Source organism: Berghia stephanieae, chromosome 10 (genome assembly GCF_034508935.2).
Source record: "Berghia stephanieae isolate SIO BIC M18660-M18661 chromosome 10, UCSD_Bste_1.3, whole genome shotgun sequence".
Classification (NCBI taxonomy): Eukaryota; Metazoa; Mollusca; class Gastropoda; order Nudibranchia; family Aeolidiidae; genus Berghia; species Berghia stephanieae.
The window spans coordinates 28,674,944-28,694,827 of record NC_088369.1 but is presented as its reverse complement, the minus strand read 5'-3'; the positions used below and the strand labels follow the sequence as shown (position 1 = coordinate 28,694,827).

The following is a 19,884-nucleotide window of genomic DNA, read 5'->3' as shown; positions in this document are numbered from 1 at the left end:
AGGTGAAAATGAGTGGAGCAGGCACTAATATTGATAATAACAAGAAATGAAGTGAGTATATATCGTAAAGAAGAAAAATCCCTGGAAGTATGGTACTGTTACCATTTTTTTTTAAAAATCAGCTTTATGTCACTGACAATTCTAGTGTTCGAGCCATTTATCATTAATATCCATCAGAAGGTTGTGAAGGTATTCACGTGAATGTGTGCGCGCGGGTTGTGGAACGGACTATAATTGTACATTATTTTTTGCATCTAGGGTATGGTTGTCCCCGGGATAGAAAATTAGTGAAAGAAAGAAATTTGCCCGAAAATTGCATTTCGTTTGTTGTATTCTCTTCTCCCTTTTAAATTTTTTTTTTTACTAGTCTAGATCTAGATCTATGTGTGGTGCACATAAGCACTTTACAAATGTCAGAACTGCATATAACACGCCGTCACAAGTAAACGTCAAATTTCAAACAACGAAAAAAAAAACACATTCATTTCTTGTATCATGGTATCGGCGAAGACGACAACCGTTTTCTTGGGTATCAGTTGGAATTATTTGTAATTCGAAGCTAAAAATTCTCATACATTGAACTCATTCAAAATTACATTAGATAAAGAGCTTCAATCCTTACAGTTAGAGCATGATGGCAAGTTCCAATGAATTGCCACGCTTGTATGACATTGAATGTAAAAAATAAAAATAAAATTGACCTTGCTTTTTGAAACTTTCTAAAACGGTACTCAGAGAAACCCAGGGGAAAGGATATAAGTTGGGTTTTTAAAAAGTTGGGGAGAGAGAGAGAGAGAGAGAGAGAGAGAGAGAGAGAGAGAGAGAGCGAGAGAGAGAGAGCGAGAGAGAGAGAGAGAGACAGAGAGAGAGAGAGAGAGGGGGGGGGGGTTGTAGCGGAGATCGACCAAGTGGTGACCGGAGGAGGAGGAGATGGAGGAGGAGGAGAAGAATAAGTTGGGAAACGAACAATGGGATCAAGAGGGGAAGATAATGGGTGGGACAGCAGATCGATGAATTAAAGTGTGGGATTGGAGGAGGGGAGGGTGGGGGAAGGTAGTTAGAGAGGGATAAAGAAAGGGAGAGGATGAAAGAAGAAAAGGGAAGTCTGAGATCTATACAAGCAAAGAGTACATAGTATATTATCATTATTACGTTGTCTCTGGCTGGGATTGAATTTGATTTGAGAAAGAGTTGAAAGGAGAGTGAAAGAAGAGGACAGTAGAGGTAAAGGGAGCAGACAAAATGAAGGAAAGTGTTTAACAAGAAGAAATCGAGAGAAATGAGAGACGGAGCGGGAGAGATAGAGGGAAAGAAGTGGAGAGGGAGAGAAGAAAGGAAATAAGGGGTGAAAGGGGGGGGGGGGGGGGGGGGGGTAGCAATAGAAAGGGAAAAGTTAAAAGAGAAATATTATGAGAGGATGCGTGTGCACGCGCGCGCGCGCGCGCGTGTGTGTGTGTGTGTGTGTGTGAGAGAGATAGATAGATAGGTAGATAGATAGATAGAGAGATAGAGAGAGAGAGAGAGAGAGAGAGAGAGAGAGAGAGAGAGAGAGAGAGAGAGAGAGAGAGATTGTATACCTTTCGTCATTTTGCTCATTCTAAGAAATTTGCAAATTGTTAAAAATTATGTAAACAAAAAAGATATTAATAAATTGCTTTATTTTCAAACTGGTACTAGACTCTTATCAAGACTATCTAGTAATAATGCTTTATTAGTTCTATACTTTAACATCTTACTGCCCATTTCTTTTATCCGCATCTAACTCTGCAAACAAGAATACGTTGATCAAAATAAATATTAAAACGAAGTGAAAATTTCGTCTAGATATCTAGTTTTTATTAGGCCTGGCTTTTATTTTGGTTTGTTGTTTATTTACATAGAGCCCCCCCCCCCCCCCCCCCCCACCCCCCCCCCCCCCCCCCCCCCCCCCCCCCCCTGCCTGCCTTTCAAATGACTCATGGAGTTTTCTCCTCAATACGCATGACAATGGAAGAAAACTTCCGTACGGACAGAAAAATGAAAAACAAAATGGCCGCCTCTCACGGGTCGGGGCCTCAAAGCCCTCCGTCGATAGGACGGCCTGTTGATCGTGTGTTCGACGATGCTCAAACCACAGGGGAAATAATACTGAATGGGCGTAAATTGAGAGACTTTCCAAAGATATGCAATAAATATGATTTGAGTGACACTGTTCATGTTGGTGAGTTGAAACATTTTCGTTTTAGAGATTGAGGAAGTGCACTTCTAAATTTGAACGTTATTTTTGGAATTGATCAGTCCAGCAGACGATGGAATGTATGTCGGTAACCCTTGAGGCAAAGGCTACACTTTTGGCATTTATTGTAAATGGGCACAGTTATTGTTAAGGAACGTCAGCGGATTACAGACAAAATCTTAACAGACAGTAACAGTCAGTGAAGAAGGGCACTCTCTCATTCTCATTTCTTTATCAATCATAATCAAGTAGGAGTGAGTGAGTGAGTGAGTAGGACTTAAGTCTAAGTCTAAGGACATTTCTGTCATCGAATTGGCAATTCCGATTCGAGTCTGAATAGTCTCCCGTGGCTTTTCGGACTCTAACTCCAATGTGCCTGCGAAAAGACAGTGCGGGCAGAGAGTGGAACTGATTGAAGACTAAGAATAAGGCTGCGGTTATTCAGAGTCGACTCTGAATAACTGTCTACAGTTATTCAGATTCGGGGAGTCGACTATGAATAACTGTAGACCGTTATGAGTGATGAACTTCCAGTTACCAACCACACGGTTTTTCTGGGTTTTTTTCTTCTCTCCCACCTCTGTTTAACCCTAGGGGAAAAAAATCGTTTTACTTTTTGGTATTTTCTTGTCTCTTCTGTCATGGCAGTTTTTTGCATCGGTGATTTGCATTGCGGCCGCAAAATTTGCAATTTTTTGCAAATTGTCGAGATTTTGCAAAAAAAAATTTAAAAAAGAAATATTAAAAAAAATAAAGTGGGGACCAGTGATGATAATCTTCCGCGGATTTCTGGGATTTTAGGATTTGTTCATAAATATTCCGTTGTTTTTTGTCATGTCAAACATTTTCTGCTCAGTGGTAGTTCAGGGGAAAAAAACCCAATAATATGCCTTCTATCATTTTCTGACACCTCTGCTCAGTTGCATTAATTTTGGTGACACTCCTCTATTTATGACGTTAGTCTAGACACGCTGGCACCAAATGTCAAAGGCAGCACAAGACACTAGGGGAGGGCATCCGGGTCACCAAAAGGTCACCGATGCTTTAGGTTTTGAGAAGTCAGGTCATCGAGTACCGAGAAGGTCCCGACCTCGACTTAGTTCTCGATGCTTTTCTCGTCTCGAGAATCTCGGTCGTCGATGCTTCTCGTATTGAGTCCCGAGTCCCGAGTCTCGAGACTATACTGCGCGAGCGACGCACGCGTTACTAACAATGTGTACTATCTGCATTGTTCACCCCTCTCTCGTCGGCGATGATTTCAGCGAAGCTCGAGACTTTTTTGCGTCTCGATGCTTTTTTGAGTCTCGAGACTCAAAAAAGTCTCGAGCATCGCTCTAGTCATCGGTGCTTTCATTCAATACCTAGTCATTGGTATTGGGTATTGACGTTATATCATATTTTAAACAGCTAACAAAACACAAACGTCGTAAATAGATCAAAATGGTTATAGGTATCAATGTTTTATTATTATACAAAGTGAATTTATTTAATGTATTTTAAGTTTTAATACAAAAAAGCCATCCAAAGCTCAGTTGAAGTGCTACTTCTCGGGAATTCCCGACTTTTCCTTGGTCATCGATATCGGGAAGTTTTGAGTGTTGGTGGCCGATGACTTGAGGTATCATCGAGACTTCCGCTCGACACTACAAGACACATGGTGGCCATGAATGAGAAGATGATCGAAAGGGAAGGGGATGGAGCAAATGGGTGTAAATATTTGTGTACTTTTTAGCTGTAACATGATAATACATTCATTTGACGATTTTATAAGGTTTATAAGCGTGTCTTTTTTTTTCTTCCTTTTTAAGTTTTGTTTTGTTTTTGTTTGATTGTTCTGAATTTGTTAATAGAATTCATTACAACTTGTGTCTAATTATAAAACAATTTTTAAAAAAATAAAAATCGATTAATTACCTCTCTCTCTCTCTCTCTCTCTCTCTCTCTCTCTCTCTCTCTCTCTCTCTCTCTCTCTCTCTCTCTCTCTCTCTCTCTCTCTCTCTCTCTCTCTCTCTCTCTCTCAGCCACCCTTCTATCTTCATATTACGTTTATAGATATCATTTGGTAATAGAGAGATAATAAGTTAGGCTGATCGATTTAAGAAATGGTTGTTTATAAGCTAATTTAAATTTGCTTTGTTGATGGAATATGTTTTGCAATTGATTAAAGATTATTATTTATAAGGGACTGAAGTTGAAAAATCGCCAAGTTTTAAGAATTTGGCACTAAAATTGCCAAAGTCACAAAATAACCGTAGTAAACTGGTATCAAATTGAAAGAAACTCATCTCGCAAGAACTCAACTCGATAATTCGATAGGCTACTCGGCTCTAAATATCTGTACACATGGTTATCCAGGGTCGACTCTGAATAACCATCTACAGTTATCCAGAGTCGACTCTGAATAACTGCCTACAGTTATCCAGAGTCGACTCTGAATAACCACTTCGAAGAATAAAGAAGAGTTCAGAAGAGGAAACAGACCCTCTGCCTCTTATAACTCTATATTAATTAATTAATATCAACAACAGAGTGACTGTAGTCTACAGTGATTCTGATATGGGCATGGGGTAGACTGTAGAGGATTGTTGCCCCTCTAACACTATCCGAAAAATGAATGTAACATTTTGTCCTGAGTTTATTTGGACATTGTGAAAAGTTGTTAGAAAGGCTTTTCCTTTAGACTTTAGACCACATTTACTTTGAATTTTTTTATTACTTATTTTATATTATATATAAAGGGTTTTATTACCTCTTCTCTTTTCTTCTTCTTCTTCTTCTTCTTCTTCTTCTTCATTCCCGTCACGTCACATGGTCAGTCCGGTCTGGTGAATGAAGCCCACAGTGGTCCTGAGGTCGTCCTCACTGCCGTACAGCTTCTTTGAGTATGGGGTTGGGTCAGGCCAGAAGTTCCTTCTCAACTGGTTGTACCTTGGACATTCCATTAGGACATGATGTCCATTTTCATTTTCAAGTCCGCAGTCACATTGTCCAGAGGCACCTGCTCTGGACATCCTCCACATATGTTCCTTTAACTGGTTGTGTCCAGTTCTCAGTCTGAAGATGATGACCTGTTCCTTTCTGTCGAGCACCTTGATTGGGTCATTCATGTTGTATTTTGGGTGCTTCTCTCTCCATCTCTGAGACTGGATAAATTTGGCCATTTTGTTAATTTCTCCTGTTGAGTACGTTGGGGAGGGTTGCTGCATGCGACTGCCTGCCTTTGCCAGTTGGTCAGCGATCTGATTTCCAAGTATCCCACAGTGTCCTGGAATCCACTGCAGTACAATGTTGGTAAACTTGCTTAGCTTCATGAGGTCTTCCACCAAGGCGTCTATATCATCCGCAAAGGACATCATTATATCCTCCAGAATTTTCTTAGCATCTGTTAAAATCACTATGTGTCTTGGTTTTTCATTTTCTGAGAGGATTTGCTTAACAGCTTCATGGATTGCATCTGCCTCTGACTTGTAGATTGAAGTGCGAGTACCAGTCGGTTTGCTGATCTCCTTTTGTTGACCATTTGTGTACTCGATGTGCACTCCCAGGCCCCCGCACGTGTGTTCTTTATTGCATGAACCATCTGTATAGATTGTTGTCCATTTTTTTTCAGGGTGGTTTGATCTATGCACTTCTGTACAGACTTCTTGATTTCTTCGCCGTGTTTTTGTTTTGTTGAAATGTCACCAACGGAAGTCTTGATTTTCAAGTGATTTTGCCTTTTCCAAATTGGTACTCTGATATTTGCTTTGCATTTGTGGGTCATTATTTCGTCAAGTTCGTGATCTTTTTCAATTTGCTGGGCTCTTTCAATAAAGTGTGATCTTTTCAGCCGCCTAGTTTTCTTTTGTTGTGCTCTAGCGTGAAGAGGCTGATCTGTCATTGTTTTCACGTCTGTGTATTGTTTCAAAATTTTTGATTCCCTTCTTTCTGATAGAGATGTAAGTCCTGTTATGGTTTCCATTGCATGTATCGGTGTCGATTTCATTCCTCCACTTATTATCCTCATGTTGCTGTTTTGCACTTTGTCCAGTTTTTCCATTTGAGTTTTGGAGCAGTTTCCCCATGCAGATATCCCGTATTCTAGCGCTGGTCTCACATATCCTGTGTAAGTTTGTTTCAGTATATCGGAGCTAGCTCCCCAAGTTGTTCCAGCTAGTTTTTTCAAGAGTTGTGTTCGCTTTACCCCAACTTTCTGACTGTTGCTGATTTGATTTTTCCATGTTAGTCTTGGGTCAAAATGGACTCCTAGGTATTTTGGTGCGTTTTCTTTTTCCAATTCATGGACTGCATACGTAGCTTTGCTTTTTCATCTTTTGGGGAGAGGCTAAATATCTTTTCTTTTAAATATCTACTAACTGGACTTCCCAATTGATTATAGTTACCATACTCATAATCATACCATTATTGTTATTTTAATTTGTATCAATTTTATGTACTTTTCAATAAATTAAAATAAATCGAAGTGACTAGATATCGCACTATTATACTAATATTAATAATAATAGAGAGAGATACCTAACATAATAATAGATATTGCTCAGCTTTTAATATGACATTCAAAATAACAAAAGGAAAGTAGCATTCCAATTTAAAAAAAAATTCTAGTAGACATAATTAAATATCTAAGTCAAGTGGATCTGAGGCGTAGTGATTATTAAGCTGTTTGACTCTGAACTGGAAGTTCCTGTCCAAGATGGACTGAAGTTATAATTAAAATTAGATGAAAATAATTGTCATCGTTGCTGCTGATTTTCTGGATAAATAATAATTAAGATAATCATGTTTTTATTTACAAGAGGTGAAAAAAGTAAAATTTGTATTTGTAGCAGATTATTATAACACAGAGAGTTGAACTACCCACCTTTATATTTATTTACGTGGCAAGTTTTTTATTATCTCAAGTTATTCCTATGGCAATCATTGACTACTATTATTATGATGCCCAATGTGGCATGGAATGACACTTCACACTAGAACTCGGATTTCCAAAAAGTACACGTCGCTAACAATGCTTTTTTACATTTAATATGAGAGACTCTTGCTAAAATACATGCCGTTTTTTCTCTTTAAAAAGTTAGTTTCAACTTTCAATTGTTTACTATATATGGTTAGAATTTTCACTCATTACTGTGGGGTGAGGGGAGTGAACACAGTTTGTATCTGTATCAATCGTGAAAACTAGCTATTATTATGATATCAATGAGATCTTTTATAAACTACTGTTGATTCTATTGAGGTTTCGTCTTCATTGTGCTGAGGGCAAATGATAAGACCAGTCATCTCTGCCACCAACATGAAATTAAAGACGAAACTTAAGCTGATCCAAACTTATGTTCTCTCATCTCTCCTATACGCATGTGAAACCTTCAGTCCAGACAAGGAATGTCAAAACATCCTATAAGCATTTGAAATGTGGTTGCACAGAAGATTGCTAACATCAAATGGTCAAGTAGAATAACAAGCGAAATAATTTTTTGTAGAATAGGGAAACCAATACAGATTGTGAAAACCATTAGAAAAAAGATTTCTTGGCCATGTATAGCAACAAAGGCACATTGAAAGCCTAACACTTAGTGGCTACAAAGAAGGAAAAAGATCTCGTAGTCGTCAGAGGTTGACATTCCTGACTAGTTTGAGGCTGTCAACGAGCAACATCCCTACAAACTCAAGAGTACATAAGGAGGGCTGAGGTTAGATCGTTGTGGAGGCATATGATAGGCAGTGTGCATACAAGCGCAGGCCACGAATAAGTAAGTGGATTCTGTTCTTTTTAAACAGTGAGGTCTGTTACTGTTACATTCTTTGTCTGATTGTTTATTTCATGATTTCATGTTATTTATTATGTACCCCCCCCCCCCCCCCCCCCAAATCAGATTTTTCAAGAAATCGACTGGCAGATGTACCTGGAGAAGTATGTAATTACCTGTATGTTGAAAGGTTGAATTGCTATCACAATGTTATCCGTTCAATCCCTGATGCAATATCACAGCTTCAAGCTCTTACTCATCTTAACCTCAGGTGAGATTGCTTTCTTTAACATATCATATATTGATTTATTATTGAATGTAGTTGTTAAAATGTCATTTACAAATGATTGTTTTTGCTATATAACCTTCTTTTCTTCTTCTTCTTCTTCTTCTTCTTCTTCTTCTTCTTCTTCTTCTTCTTCTTCTTCTTCTTCTTCTTCTTCTTCTTCTTCTTCTTCTTCTTCTTCTTCTTCTTCTTTTTTCTGTGACTGATTCAGGATAAACGTTACTCTTGTTGAAAATATTGAAATAAATAAATTTTAGTGGCAAAACTATCTGGCTTTTAGGGGGGGGGGGGGTTCCTGACCTCCCATAGTGGGCAGGGAGGCACTTACTTTGTCTTCTATCCCTCTATAGCTGTTTTCCAATTTGCCTCTGTCTTTGTCGAGGATTGAGATTACATGGTTTTGTCCTGCCCGTTGTACTTGGCTGGAAGTGAAACAGATGGAAGATGATATTTTTTTCCTTGTAAATCATCTCTCTGTTATATGTTATTATATTTGTATTTTTGAATTTATAATGTAAGCAATTAAGTTCCTTCCTCTTAGTGGGATCTTGTGCTTGTGTCTGGATCAGACTTTTGGGTGATCTCAAACTAAGTATATTGATGGTATGCTCTTGGAATCTACACATATTCCTTATTTGTACCATTCCCTTTTGTCTTACTTTTTTTAGGTTTCTTTAATTGTACAGTGATGATAATCTTCCACAGAATTTTGGGATTTTTGGATTTTCTCAGAAATTTTCAGCTGATTTTTCCTTGTGAGACATTTTCCTCTGATAAAAGCTCAGGTCAAGTGGTAGATCCGTGAAAAAATCACCGTCATGTCTTGTGTTATATTTTGACACCTGTGCTCAGTTGCATGAATTATTAGACAAACTGGCGCCATATGTCATTGATGGTTGTAAAGAAAGGGGGTGGGGGAGAGGGTAAATGAGTCTAGACTTTATTTGTAAGTAGGTTGTCATGGAATGCCATTCTTCATGCTCAAGGGCCATTTTCGAGCAGTCGATTATCTTTTTACTAGTTGTTGCCTCCACATTTCTTATCCAGGATTTCCTTGGTGATTCCTTGGCCAGTTACTTTTCCCTCTAGCACTGTTTTTTGGATGGTGTTGTGTCTCGAACGTGTCCATAATAGTTCAGTTTTCTCATTTTATCTTCTGCCAACAGTTTTCTAGACCTTTGGCCTGCATCAATAAGAACCAGAATGTTTGACTCCCCCTAATTAGAAAAAAAAATCCATTAAATTATTCCTCCTTTTTGACAAATTGCCATTATCTTCCCTGATTGTAATTCTAGATTTTTTATACTATCCCATTTTCTTTCTTTTTACTGGCGCTGATATGACCTAAATGTGTCGCAGGCGCATTAAAACCCTTAAAAACAAACATATCTGGCTTTGAAGCAGATAGTAAACAAATATGTTTCGGTTATCATATGACCACACCAGACCTTCCATAGTACTAAGAAAAATTCGCAGAATAACAATTTTTTGGCTCCAGCTGCAGAACTGTATATGGAGTGTGTCACAGTTTTAAACCACCATGGACGGTAAAATTATTTTTTGTAGCTTACATTAAAGCCCAATCCCAGCCCTACCCTTGTGACCAACATGGCAGAAGCTGCATTGTTTTAAAAAGTTTTCTCAATATCACCTCTCTCACACCTACACAGTTAGAGTCTGCAGAATTTTATATGGAGGGCATAAGACTTTAACCGTACAACCACCATGTACAGCTAAATAATTTTTTTGTAGTTTATATCAAAGCCCAAATCCACCACTATTGTCATGGACAACATGTTTTTTCAGAAGCTGCATTGTTTTAAAAAGTTTTCTCATAAATACCTCTCTCACACCTACACAGTTAAGACTTTACTGGGTCATATTTAGTGTAAATTTTCCTTTCTCCCTGGGAAATTATGTATTTCTGAAATTTCAAGTAGATAATGCTGACACATAGAGGTGCCAAACTTTGGTTTAAATGGAAATTTTCTTTTGTCTGGAGCTAAAAATCTCAGCTACGACGTTACGAGCAACATTTTTTCAAGTTCCATATAAGGATTTCAAGGAAAGCCTCAATCACCTTCAGAGTGTCATCTCTAGCAATGCCACTAGATCCACTACAACAACCACCAAATTATCATTGTCATTAATGCCACCACCACTACATTTACCACCTCATTGCCATTACTATTAAATCTTGTCCATTCTATTCCAGTCGCAACCAGTTAACCGTCCTTCCACCTGCATTATGCATGCTCACGTCTTTAGAGGTGTTGTTTGCAAGTAACAACAAACTTGTTTCCTTACCAGAGGAAATTGGACAACTTGAGAACCTTATGGATTTGGTATGTAATCCTTTATTTTTATAGAGAGTGTGAAGAAAAATGTTTACTAGTCGTAACTTTATCAAGTGACCATTGTATTACAGTTAGGTCTACTTTTTATCATCAATTTGATATCTTTAATTTGATTTTTTTTAAATTTTCTTCTTTTCTCTCTCTTTCTCTTAAAAGGATGTTAGCTGTAATGAAATTTCCCATCTTCCTCTGCAAATTGGTGATCTAAGTTCCTTGAGATCATTAAATCTGCGACGTAATTTCTTGGTTGAATTACCTGTTGGTAAGTAGAGACATCTTTTTTTCCTGGGATTTTTCCCTTTTATTTTTATTTTTGGGGTCTTTAAAAATGTAACACAATTGTTATGACTAATCTAATCCCCCTTTTTTTCTTTAAAAAAAATGATTTCCACACTGTGAAAAGACATCAGCATTACTTAGTCATAATCCAAATGCTTATTATTATTTAATTAACATAAGATGCCCCCCTCTCTCTCATTCTCTTTCTCTCTCTCTCTCTCTCTCTCTCTCTCTCTCTCTCTCTCTCTCTCTCTCTCTCTCCCGTGTATGCGTGCGCACACACACACACAAACACAATACCATCATTTCTTTTTCTTTCAGCATTTGTTTGATAAATAACAGTGAATCAGAAAATGGTTATTGCTGGTTTAATCATATTTCAAAATCAAAGTTGGCTTAGTGGTAAATAGCGGACAGGTGATTTTATTGACGAAAACCCTCACACAATCATAGACATGATACAACCGACTCAGCATGGATATCACGTGACCACATCTCATCTGTAAACTGACCTTATTGGTTCCATTTAGCCTTTTGGGGTAATATTTATAAAGTTTGATGAAATTTGAAATGCACTATGATTATTTTCATGTTTTTATAATATGTGTTTTATTTATAATTGTGCCCACACAAATTACAAATCACTCTTGCTCAATCTTGTCTGACGAATGTTTTATCAATTAGGAACCATATTGTATGTTTTTATTGGTATATTTTCCACCAGAAATTAGTCGTCTTCACCTTTATAAACTGGACTTCTCAAGTAATCGCATTGAGAAAATACCCACTGTCTTTCGCAAAATGGAATCCCTGCAATTGCTGATCCAGGCCAATAACCCCCTATCATCCCCTCCTGCATATGTAAGTTTTATTTTCTCCTTTTGTTTTTTTTTTTTCTTGCTCAAGTTTCTAATTGATAAAGTTTCAATTCACTTATACTATAATCATTAGGGTTTGCTATGCATATGATAACATTTTGATTATTTGATTTATCTTTATTGTTTTTTTCATCCTTTTAGTCCTGGGTCCTTCTTTCAAAGTTGCAACACCATTAATGCCAACTTTTCATCAGAATCAATTTGTTTTTTGTTTGCCTTTTTATTATGTCTTAAATTTTTAAAATTATTATTGTTATTATTATTATTATTATTATTATTATTATTATTATTATTATTATTATTATTATTATTATTATTATTATTATTATTATTATTATTATTGTTATTAATTAATTAATTAAAAAAAAATGTTTTTTGGTTCTCCTGTTCTTTCTCCTCCCTTTTTCCCCTAATATTTTGCAGATTTTTATAATGTTAAGTTAATGATTAAACACAGCTTAGTAGTTTTCTTTTTCTTTCCAAGACAGGAAAAAGCTTTAGTATATTGCATGTTTCTAACTGAAAGGCTGGAAATTGGACATGCCAAGAGCTTAATAAATCAATACTTTGTGTGTTAGAATGAAGGGTTGTTTGTGTAGTGTTGAGTTGTCCCAGATCCCCACATATGTAAATCAATGTGAATATTATTCATTTTTGTCATTGTCCAGATTTGCACCAAAGGTAAGCAGCATATCATGAAGTACTTACATATAGAGGCCATCAAGGAAGACAGAAAGCGAGGTATCATGGTCAACAATGACTTTGACCTCAAACGAATCACACGCAAATCTTTGCCACCACAGTAAGTTGTTTCTGAGCAATTTCACGATACCATATCTCTATAGACAAAAAAATCAAAATCTTAATGAAGTTGTTTAGTCTAGTTTTTCCATTAGTGTGATACCTTGACTTTCACTTTCTAAAAGATTTTAAAAATTATATTTTGTCTTAGTTGTTTCAGTACTATAATTCCGCAACCGAAAAAATATAACTCCGGAGTCAAGATGTTTGTTGTTCTATATCAAAATTTGCTTGCGAAAAAGACTACAAACTAGCTTATAAAATATCATTGACATTTCATCTTTATGAAAAATGAGATTAATTTTATTTATAGTCAGTAAATGCAATAGATCTCACCGTGATCCAATTGAATAGAAAATGTTTGACTTTACTGCATTGTAAAATTTAGCAACTATTAGTTTAGGAACCTTGCTAAAAGATATCAACTTCAAACTCTCTCTGAAAATTTTTTTGAGGCATCATATCTACAATAAAAGTAAAAAAATGTCTCAGCTGTGATATTGCATTTGCTCAAAAGAGATATTAGATGTTCAGAAATGTAATTCTGCAATAGTGAAATTGCACTTCCCTTAACACATTTTTGTAGAATTCTATTGACAATATGAACTTATTATTATTATTTGTTAATTTTTAGTTAACCTGCTTTCACAGATCACAATTAAGTGATTGACAACTAATGACTTTGAGCTTTGGGAGGGGTGGATCTTTAGTTAGTTGCATGGTCACAGTATTGAATTCAGTTACCTGAGGTAGTAAAAACCATATATGCAGGCATGCCTACCATTCCATATTTTGCGGAATTATCTTGTGATCCCACAAATGCAAGATAATGTTCCGCATTTCAGCTATTAGTTGTGGTAATGGCCACAAAGAATGTTATAATCTTCATTTTGTATAATACACACTTATTATGTTTTTAAAATTATTATTAATACAGAGCTGCCAACCTACCGCAAAAAATACGGAATTGTACGCTTGTACGCATTTTCAGCGATTGTACGCTTGTATGCATTTCCCCCAAGATTGTACCCATTTTCAATGTACGGAGTCACTTCAGTTTTCTTTATTATTTTTATTATTATTATTATTTTTCATATTATTACTAGCCAATTGAGAAACCTTGGTGACCAAGTGGATATTCATATATTTTTTGACCAATTATGATCTTCATGCTGGGAGGTAGAATTCTTAAAGGATTGGATTATAGTCTTGGGAACATCATTGTTGCTGCAATTGAGCTTGTGTGGTGTGACTTCATGTAAGGATACCTTCCTCTTACTTTCACAATTGTTGGTTTCCGTCGATTTCAGAATTGTACCCATTTTTATGTAATCTTCCCCATTTTGAGGTCCCATTGTACACATTCTCTTCAGATGGGGTTGGCAGCTCTGTTAATAGTTATTGTTATTATTATTATTGTTGTTATTATTATTATTATTATTTTGTGAAGAGCCTCTAAAGTTTATAGTTTTTTTGTCAGAAGTTTCATCTCATCTACCTTTTTATTATTATGTTGATATGGTTTACCTTCAGGTAATTATTAAATGGCCACTTTTGATGCATTATCCTGATTTGCATGTGAGCATATTTTAAGTCATGAGAGAGTTTTGGTTATATTTTTCTCCTTGAATTTCAGTCTAGAGATTATTTAAAATATGTGAAATTTTTGGGGGATCCAAAACTTTGTCAATTGGACATTGGTCCTGAATTTTAAGCTTAATCTAAAGGGAGGTAATTCAGAGTGACTCAGATTTTTAAAATCTTTTTAAAAAAGTAATAAGATAGACCAAAAAAAAACAAAAAAAAAAAACAGAAGAAAGAAATATGAAAACAAAATTATGGAACTTGAATACATTGGATTTAACTTGCTTTAGTGAATTTATTGTATTTGTTTCCAAAAAGAAAATGTATGCTAAATGGATTTCTCATTTTTGGTCAAAATGACTCATTTTCATGTTTCTGATCCCTCAAAGCCGTGCGACAGGTTGGCATGTCTGTGTATGTAATAGAATGTAATTTCTATCGCTAATTTATTGAGTTTGGATCATATCAAAAATCTTTCTCTTGTTACTTTTCCTATCTCATTTTTTAAAACAAAATCATGGTTTCGCCAAAGCCCCCTAACATAGCCTCGTTTTCATTTCCTGACTAACTCCTGACGGTTAATCATAAGCAAAGTATTTGGTATTTACACCAAATATAAATGCTATCTGTTAATAACACATTGCCTGGAATTTTCCTTGGAAAATATCCAAAAACAAATTAGCTTTTTTGCCATTCATGTTAATATATTATATAAATTTTTAAAATCTCATTATGTTTGACATCTTATTATACATCTATAAAATTTCTTTACCAACAGATCCTCAGAGGAGCTTCGTGGCATACTTGGAGGTCCAGACAAATGGAAGCGTCATACTGTTCTCAGTAATGATTCGGGCTACAGCACAGGGGATGGGGAAAAGAATGGATGGCACAGTGGAGAGGTAAGTTGATGCCTTGTAGAAATTTGTTGTCTATGATATCATTTGATGTGATCCCTTTTTATCATCTATCATGTCCATTGCCCATATTTGTAGTAGACAATGAAGATCGGCGTTTCCTGATTTTTAAAAAAACTTTTAAATTCTCGAGAAAAGTAAATATAAATAGCAATGCATTCAGAAATTATCAGTTTGATTTTAAAATGAATATTTGTTTCATTTTCTCACAAAATAACTGTTCCAACTATTCACACGCTTGCATGTTCTTTGTTGCATCACAATTTGTGATCTATGTCTTTTTTGAAATGTGATTTCAGCCAGTCCTACAAAACTGTTGTGGTTATAAAATGCATGATGTTCAACAGCTACAATAAGTCTTCCAATGAACTGATATCAAGTAATATCAGTTAATATTACCTATAAAACTTTTAGGAAAATGTTAATAAAAAGGAATACAGTTCTAGATTCATAATAAATAGAATATGCTTTTTCCAGATGATAACTTTAAATTTAGGCCCACCTCACACTTAATCACCCCAAAGTAGAATACATGCATATTCACTGCTGTGAACAATTAAAATCTTTATTGAATGTTGTCTTAAAAATTATCCACGGGTTTTACAAGACAAGGGGGTATAAATCATGAAATAATGCACTTAGAATGTGTTTTCCAAACATGCATTTATAGATGGAATAAATGCTAACTTTCCACACAATCATGAGAGTTGGCAAAGGACTCTAGATTCTTTTCCTTTGAAGTTTATACTTTTAATCAGTTCTTAATGTTCTCATTAATATTTAAAACACTTAACCTTAAAAATATCATTCTAATCAAATTTAAACCAGTTTATGATAGATAAAAACTTATGTGTGGCTCCCTTGGAAAACTGGTCTAAGTCACACAAAATGAATAAAAGAAGAATAAAAGAATAAATGAACAAAATGAAATACAGGGGAAACCAGTTCGAAACCCAAAAACTTTCATCTACATCTTATTTACTGATTAAAACTAAGTAAATTACTAAAGACAAACTATAAATGCTTAAATAAAATAATTCAATCACCCCACCCACAACCATCGTATCAAACAGGGAAATGTGAGGCTTAGATATTGAAATTATGTCAGTCATCTTTTCTTCAACTCAAGCGACCTATGACTGTTTGGTATCAATATTTAGGTCAAAACAGCAGCTACTACACATTCCATGCCTGGGAAAACCTGCTCATTGGTCGATATTAACAAAAATAGTTCTCATATTTTCACCGTTTACACACCCCATTTTCTCAGTACTGTTATCTCACCTGGGCGTCTATTAAATGCCATGTCTATGGTTCTAATTAAGAATATCAAGGTAGAATAAACTGCAAACCCTCAGCAATGCCGGAGCTTCATAATGCAGTTCCCTTCCTCATAGATTGGTAGATTTAGTTGAGTTTTCCTTGGCTGCCACACATACTCATACAATCTATTGTTAACTGTGCATGCCATTCTTATGTTTTTTATTTCTATTGTATCACTGGTAATGATATTGATCTATATTTGCATGTTTTTTGGAGTGATGATTTTTTTTTGGATGTTTTTTTTTTTTTCATTGTAACCAACAATTAGTTTCTACAAGAAAAAGCATAATCCCAAAGGATGAATATAGTCCATATTATATTCCTGTCAATCAACATTGTTTGATTGAGTTCTCACTCTTCCTACTGTGACTAATATAAACGTTTTATTTTGTTGTTTTTGCTTGTTTGCTTTTTTTTTCAACTTTGGTTGTTTACTCCATTCATCCTTGTTGTGCACTTTGTAGATTTATCCATCTAACTCTGAGGTCAACAACAATGGAAGAGCATGGAACAGTACAGGGGCACCAAAATCAAACATAAATGCCTCTGACCCAAATCAAGCTTCTCAGTACCTTCATAATCACCATCAACAACCCCATTACCCAGCATCCTACATCAAACCGACCCAGCAGCATTTACCTTCTACATTATCTTCATCACCTGCTCCATCACAGCAGCAACAGCAGCCATACAATTATCAGCAACAGCAATATCAAAGCAATCAAGCACAAAATAATTCCAATTCCAATCCTATTCATTCCTCTAAACCTTCACATAGCATCCCACCTTCTAATCAGTATCCCACAACATCACAGCACTACAACAAAGACAATGGCATAGACCATCGTAACAGTGTTAGCATGCCTTCATCCTCACGACGACACCAGTCAAACTCCTCCAACTCCTCATCTTCTACTTTATCCCCTGGTCCGTCTGACTTACCTCCATATCCACAAAGCCCTTCCCCATCCCCTTCTACCACTTCATCCAATAATTACAGTATATCAAGACCAGATTCCCTTCCCAACTCTAAAAAACCACATCTTCACCATCAATTATCATCACATGCACAGTTTTCTTCTCACTCATTCTCTTCAGTCCAAGGTGATAATAGCGCCAGCAGCAACCAACACCCCCATCATCCTAAACCACAATCACCTTCACCACACAACAACATGCCCAATACGTCGACACATTCTTACCTCAGTCCACAACTGATGCCGTACCCCACCTCCACAAATTTGGCAGAAAGTGGACTGTATAGTCCAACAAGCCCTACGACCCCTACAAGTAACAGCCCAGGGTATGAGAGCTTACACCATCACCGCTACCAACAGCACATCTACCATCCTAATAATATTAATAACCCACAGCAGCAGAAGCAGCATTATTATCACGATCGGCAGTCATCATCTTCACCATTACCACCTCCGCCACCACCCTTGAGCATCCACATCCGTCAATGGAGTAACTCTTCTAGCATATCAGAACAATCCTTACCCCCACCACCACCACCATTATCTCTACCACCACATCCATCCCCTTCACCATCAATATCCTCATTACGATCCAATTCACCAGATCATCATTTACACAAGCAGCACAGTCGGCCACCTAGTACTCAATCTCAGTCCTACAAGCTTCAAAATGCCCCATTTTATAGTTCAGGACAGAATCATTTAAATATGAACACAAACCAAAATATCCCCCCTCCTGTACCCAAACACCAGTCATACAATGACTTGCATTCAAACAAATACAATACAGATCCACCACCTCCTCCAGTTCCTCCACACCCCTCCTCATCTCAACCCCTCGTCCATCAATCAACTGAACAATTTAGTTACATTGACGACATCAGTGATGTAAGTGATGGTGACAGTATGTTTGATTCGTCCCCACCTCGTGTCATGACAGGAAGCATGGAAGATGAGTTTACAAGGGTTAGTCAATAACAACTTACCTGTTTTCCTTTCTTTTGGTTATTTTATTGTCATTCTGGCCTTCATCTGCCTCACCTTATTCTCTCTCACCCTATCTGGCTTTATCCCCTGTCCTCTTTTGTTTTGTTTTTTTGTTTTTTTCTTTCTTTTTTTTTTGTATTAATAGATCTTATCTTTTACAAGATGGAAGGGGGCCTTGTGTGAAAATATTTCATTATATGTCAAAGGTCAGGCTATTTAACTCTTTCGAGTTCATATGAGTGGAAAATCGAAACAAATTTCTTTGATTTTCAATCATGGTGAATTCGAGAGAGGTATGATATTTTCTTTGTTGTGGATTTCTGTTGTACACTTATTGAATGACCGTAATGACTCCACTTTTTGTGTTTGTTTTTCTTATATTAGTGCATCCCAGAATGTTGTTTCTCAATGTGATATGTGTTTGATATCAATTTCCAATATCACCTTTGGGTTTTGATATTGCATTCTTGCATTACAGTACTTGCTCAAGATTCAGAATGCATGTTCTTGATGCAATGGGAGAAAAGAATGCTAATATTTTTTTTATATTGAATTACAACTTACACAAAATAACTTTCTTATTGACACCATTGTCACTTTCCACTTCAATGAGATGACTCAAACCCATCATAACTTATTTGATTGTGCAATAATTTGATGTTTATTGTTCAATGAGCTTGTTCAATGTTCAATAATTTTTTCACTATAAGTTGTATTTTCATATCCCCTTTTGATTTTACAAAAAAAATGGTATAGTGTAGAGGACTTTTAAAAAATAATATTTATACATCTTGAAAATCACACCTTTCTTCATTCTTCAGTTTAAAAATGTATGTGGTCACAACCGAGTCATAATAATCAAATTCCATTTCCTCCCAAATAATCTCACTCTTGTAACAGTATATGACTATAGACAATTGCAATAATAAGAAAAGTTCCTGTCTGAGTGGGGTCTCTTGACGTCCAATGGTGGATGGGGAGATCTTTTGCTGTGCCTTCTATCTTCTATCCCCCTTTTCCGGGTTACTTTCTTTCTTTGTCATGGAACTGGATTACTTATTTCTATCCTGGCCCAGGCCGGCATCCGTGTCTGAGAGGCAAACTGTCAGATGTATAGTATTAGTTTTTGGAGATGATATTTTTTTCTCGTAAATCATCTTTCTGTTATGCACTTTTAAAGTTGTTGTTTTTTGTTTTTTTTTTATATAATATTCTGAACATTTGAGTGTATTCCTCAAGTGGGATCCTGTACTTCTGTGTGGATGGAACTTTTGGGTGATCTCAAACAAAGTAAATCGTTGGTTTGTGCTTGGAATCTTCATCTGTTTTGGGTGCTTTCAATTGTAAATCTAGAATTTATTGACTATCCAAATTTCTTCCCTTTTACTGGTGCTGATATAATCTAATCTAAAAATGTCACAAGTGTCGTCAAACCTTTAATAACAAACAAATACAGAAGTTCCTGTTACACCTTTTTTATCATATTTTATTTTTCAACATGTTTCATCAAGCTATTTGATTTTTGATTTTACA

The 19,884-nt window shown here is 36.1% G+C and overlaps 1 protein-coding gene across 26 annotated transcripts in view; it reads left to right on the top strand.

The window, feature by feature from the left end:
* Positions 1 to 1,979: 1,979 nt before the first annotated feature.
* Positions 1,980 to 19,884, top strand: part of LOC144980931 (uncharacterized) — a 48,687-nt gene continuing 30,782 nt past the window's right edge. For 19 of the 26 annotated variants that reach the window (XM_078928891.1, XM_078928882.1, XM_078928889.1 and 16 more), the window contains exons 1-8: positions 1,980 to 2,200; positions 8,089 to 8,233; positions 10,464 to 10,593; positions 10,762 to 10,867; positions 11,609 to 11,745; positions 12,431 to 12,564; positions 14,926 to 15,049; positions 16,852 to 18,330. In XM_078928891.1, coding sequence (XP_078785017.1) covers positions 1,981 to 2,200; positions 8,089 to 8,233; positions 10,464 to 10,593; positions 10,762 to 10,867; positions 11,609 to 11,745; positions 12,431 to 12,564; positions 14,926 to 15,049; positions 16,852 to 18,330 — 2,475 coding nt within the window. In that variant the 5' untranslated portion in view covers position 1,980. The remainder of the gene's footprint in view (positions 2,201 to 8,088; positions 8,234 to 10,463; positions 10,594 to 10,761; positions 10,868 to 11,608; positions 11,746 to 12,430; positions 12,565 to 14,925; positions 15,050 to 16,851; positions 18,331 to 19,884) is intronic. The other 7 variants (XM_078928899.1, XM_078928898.1, XM_078928895.1 and 4 more) reach the window with 1 other exon arrangement.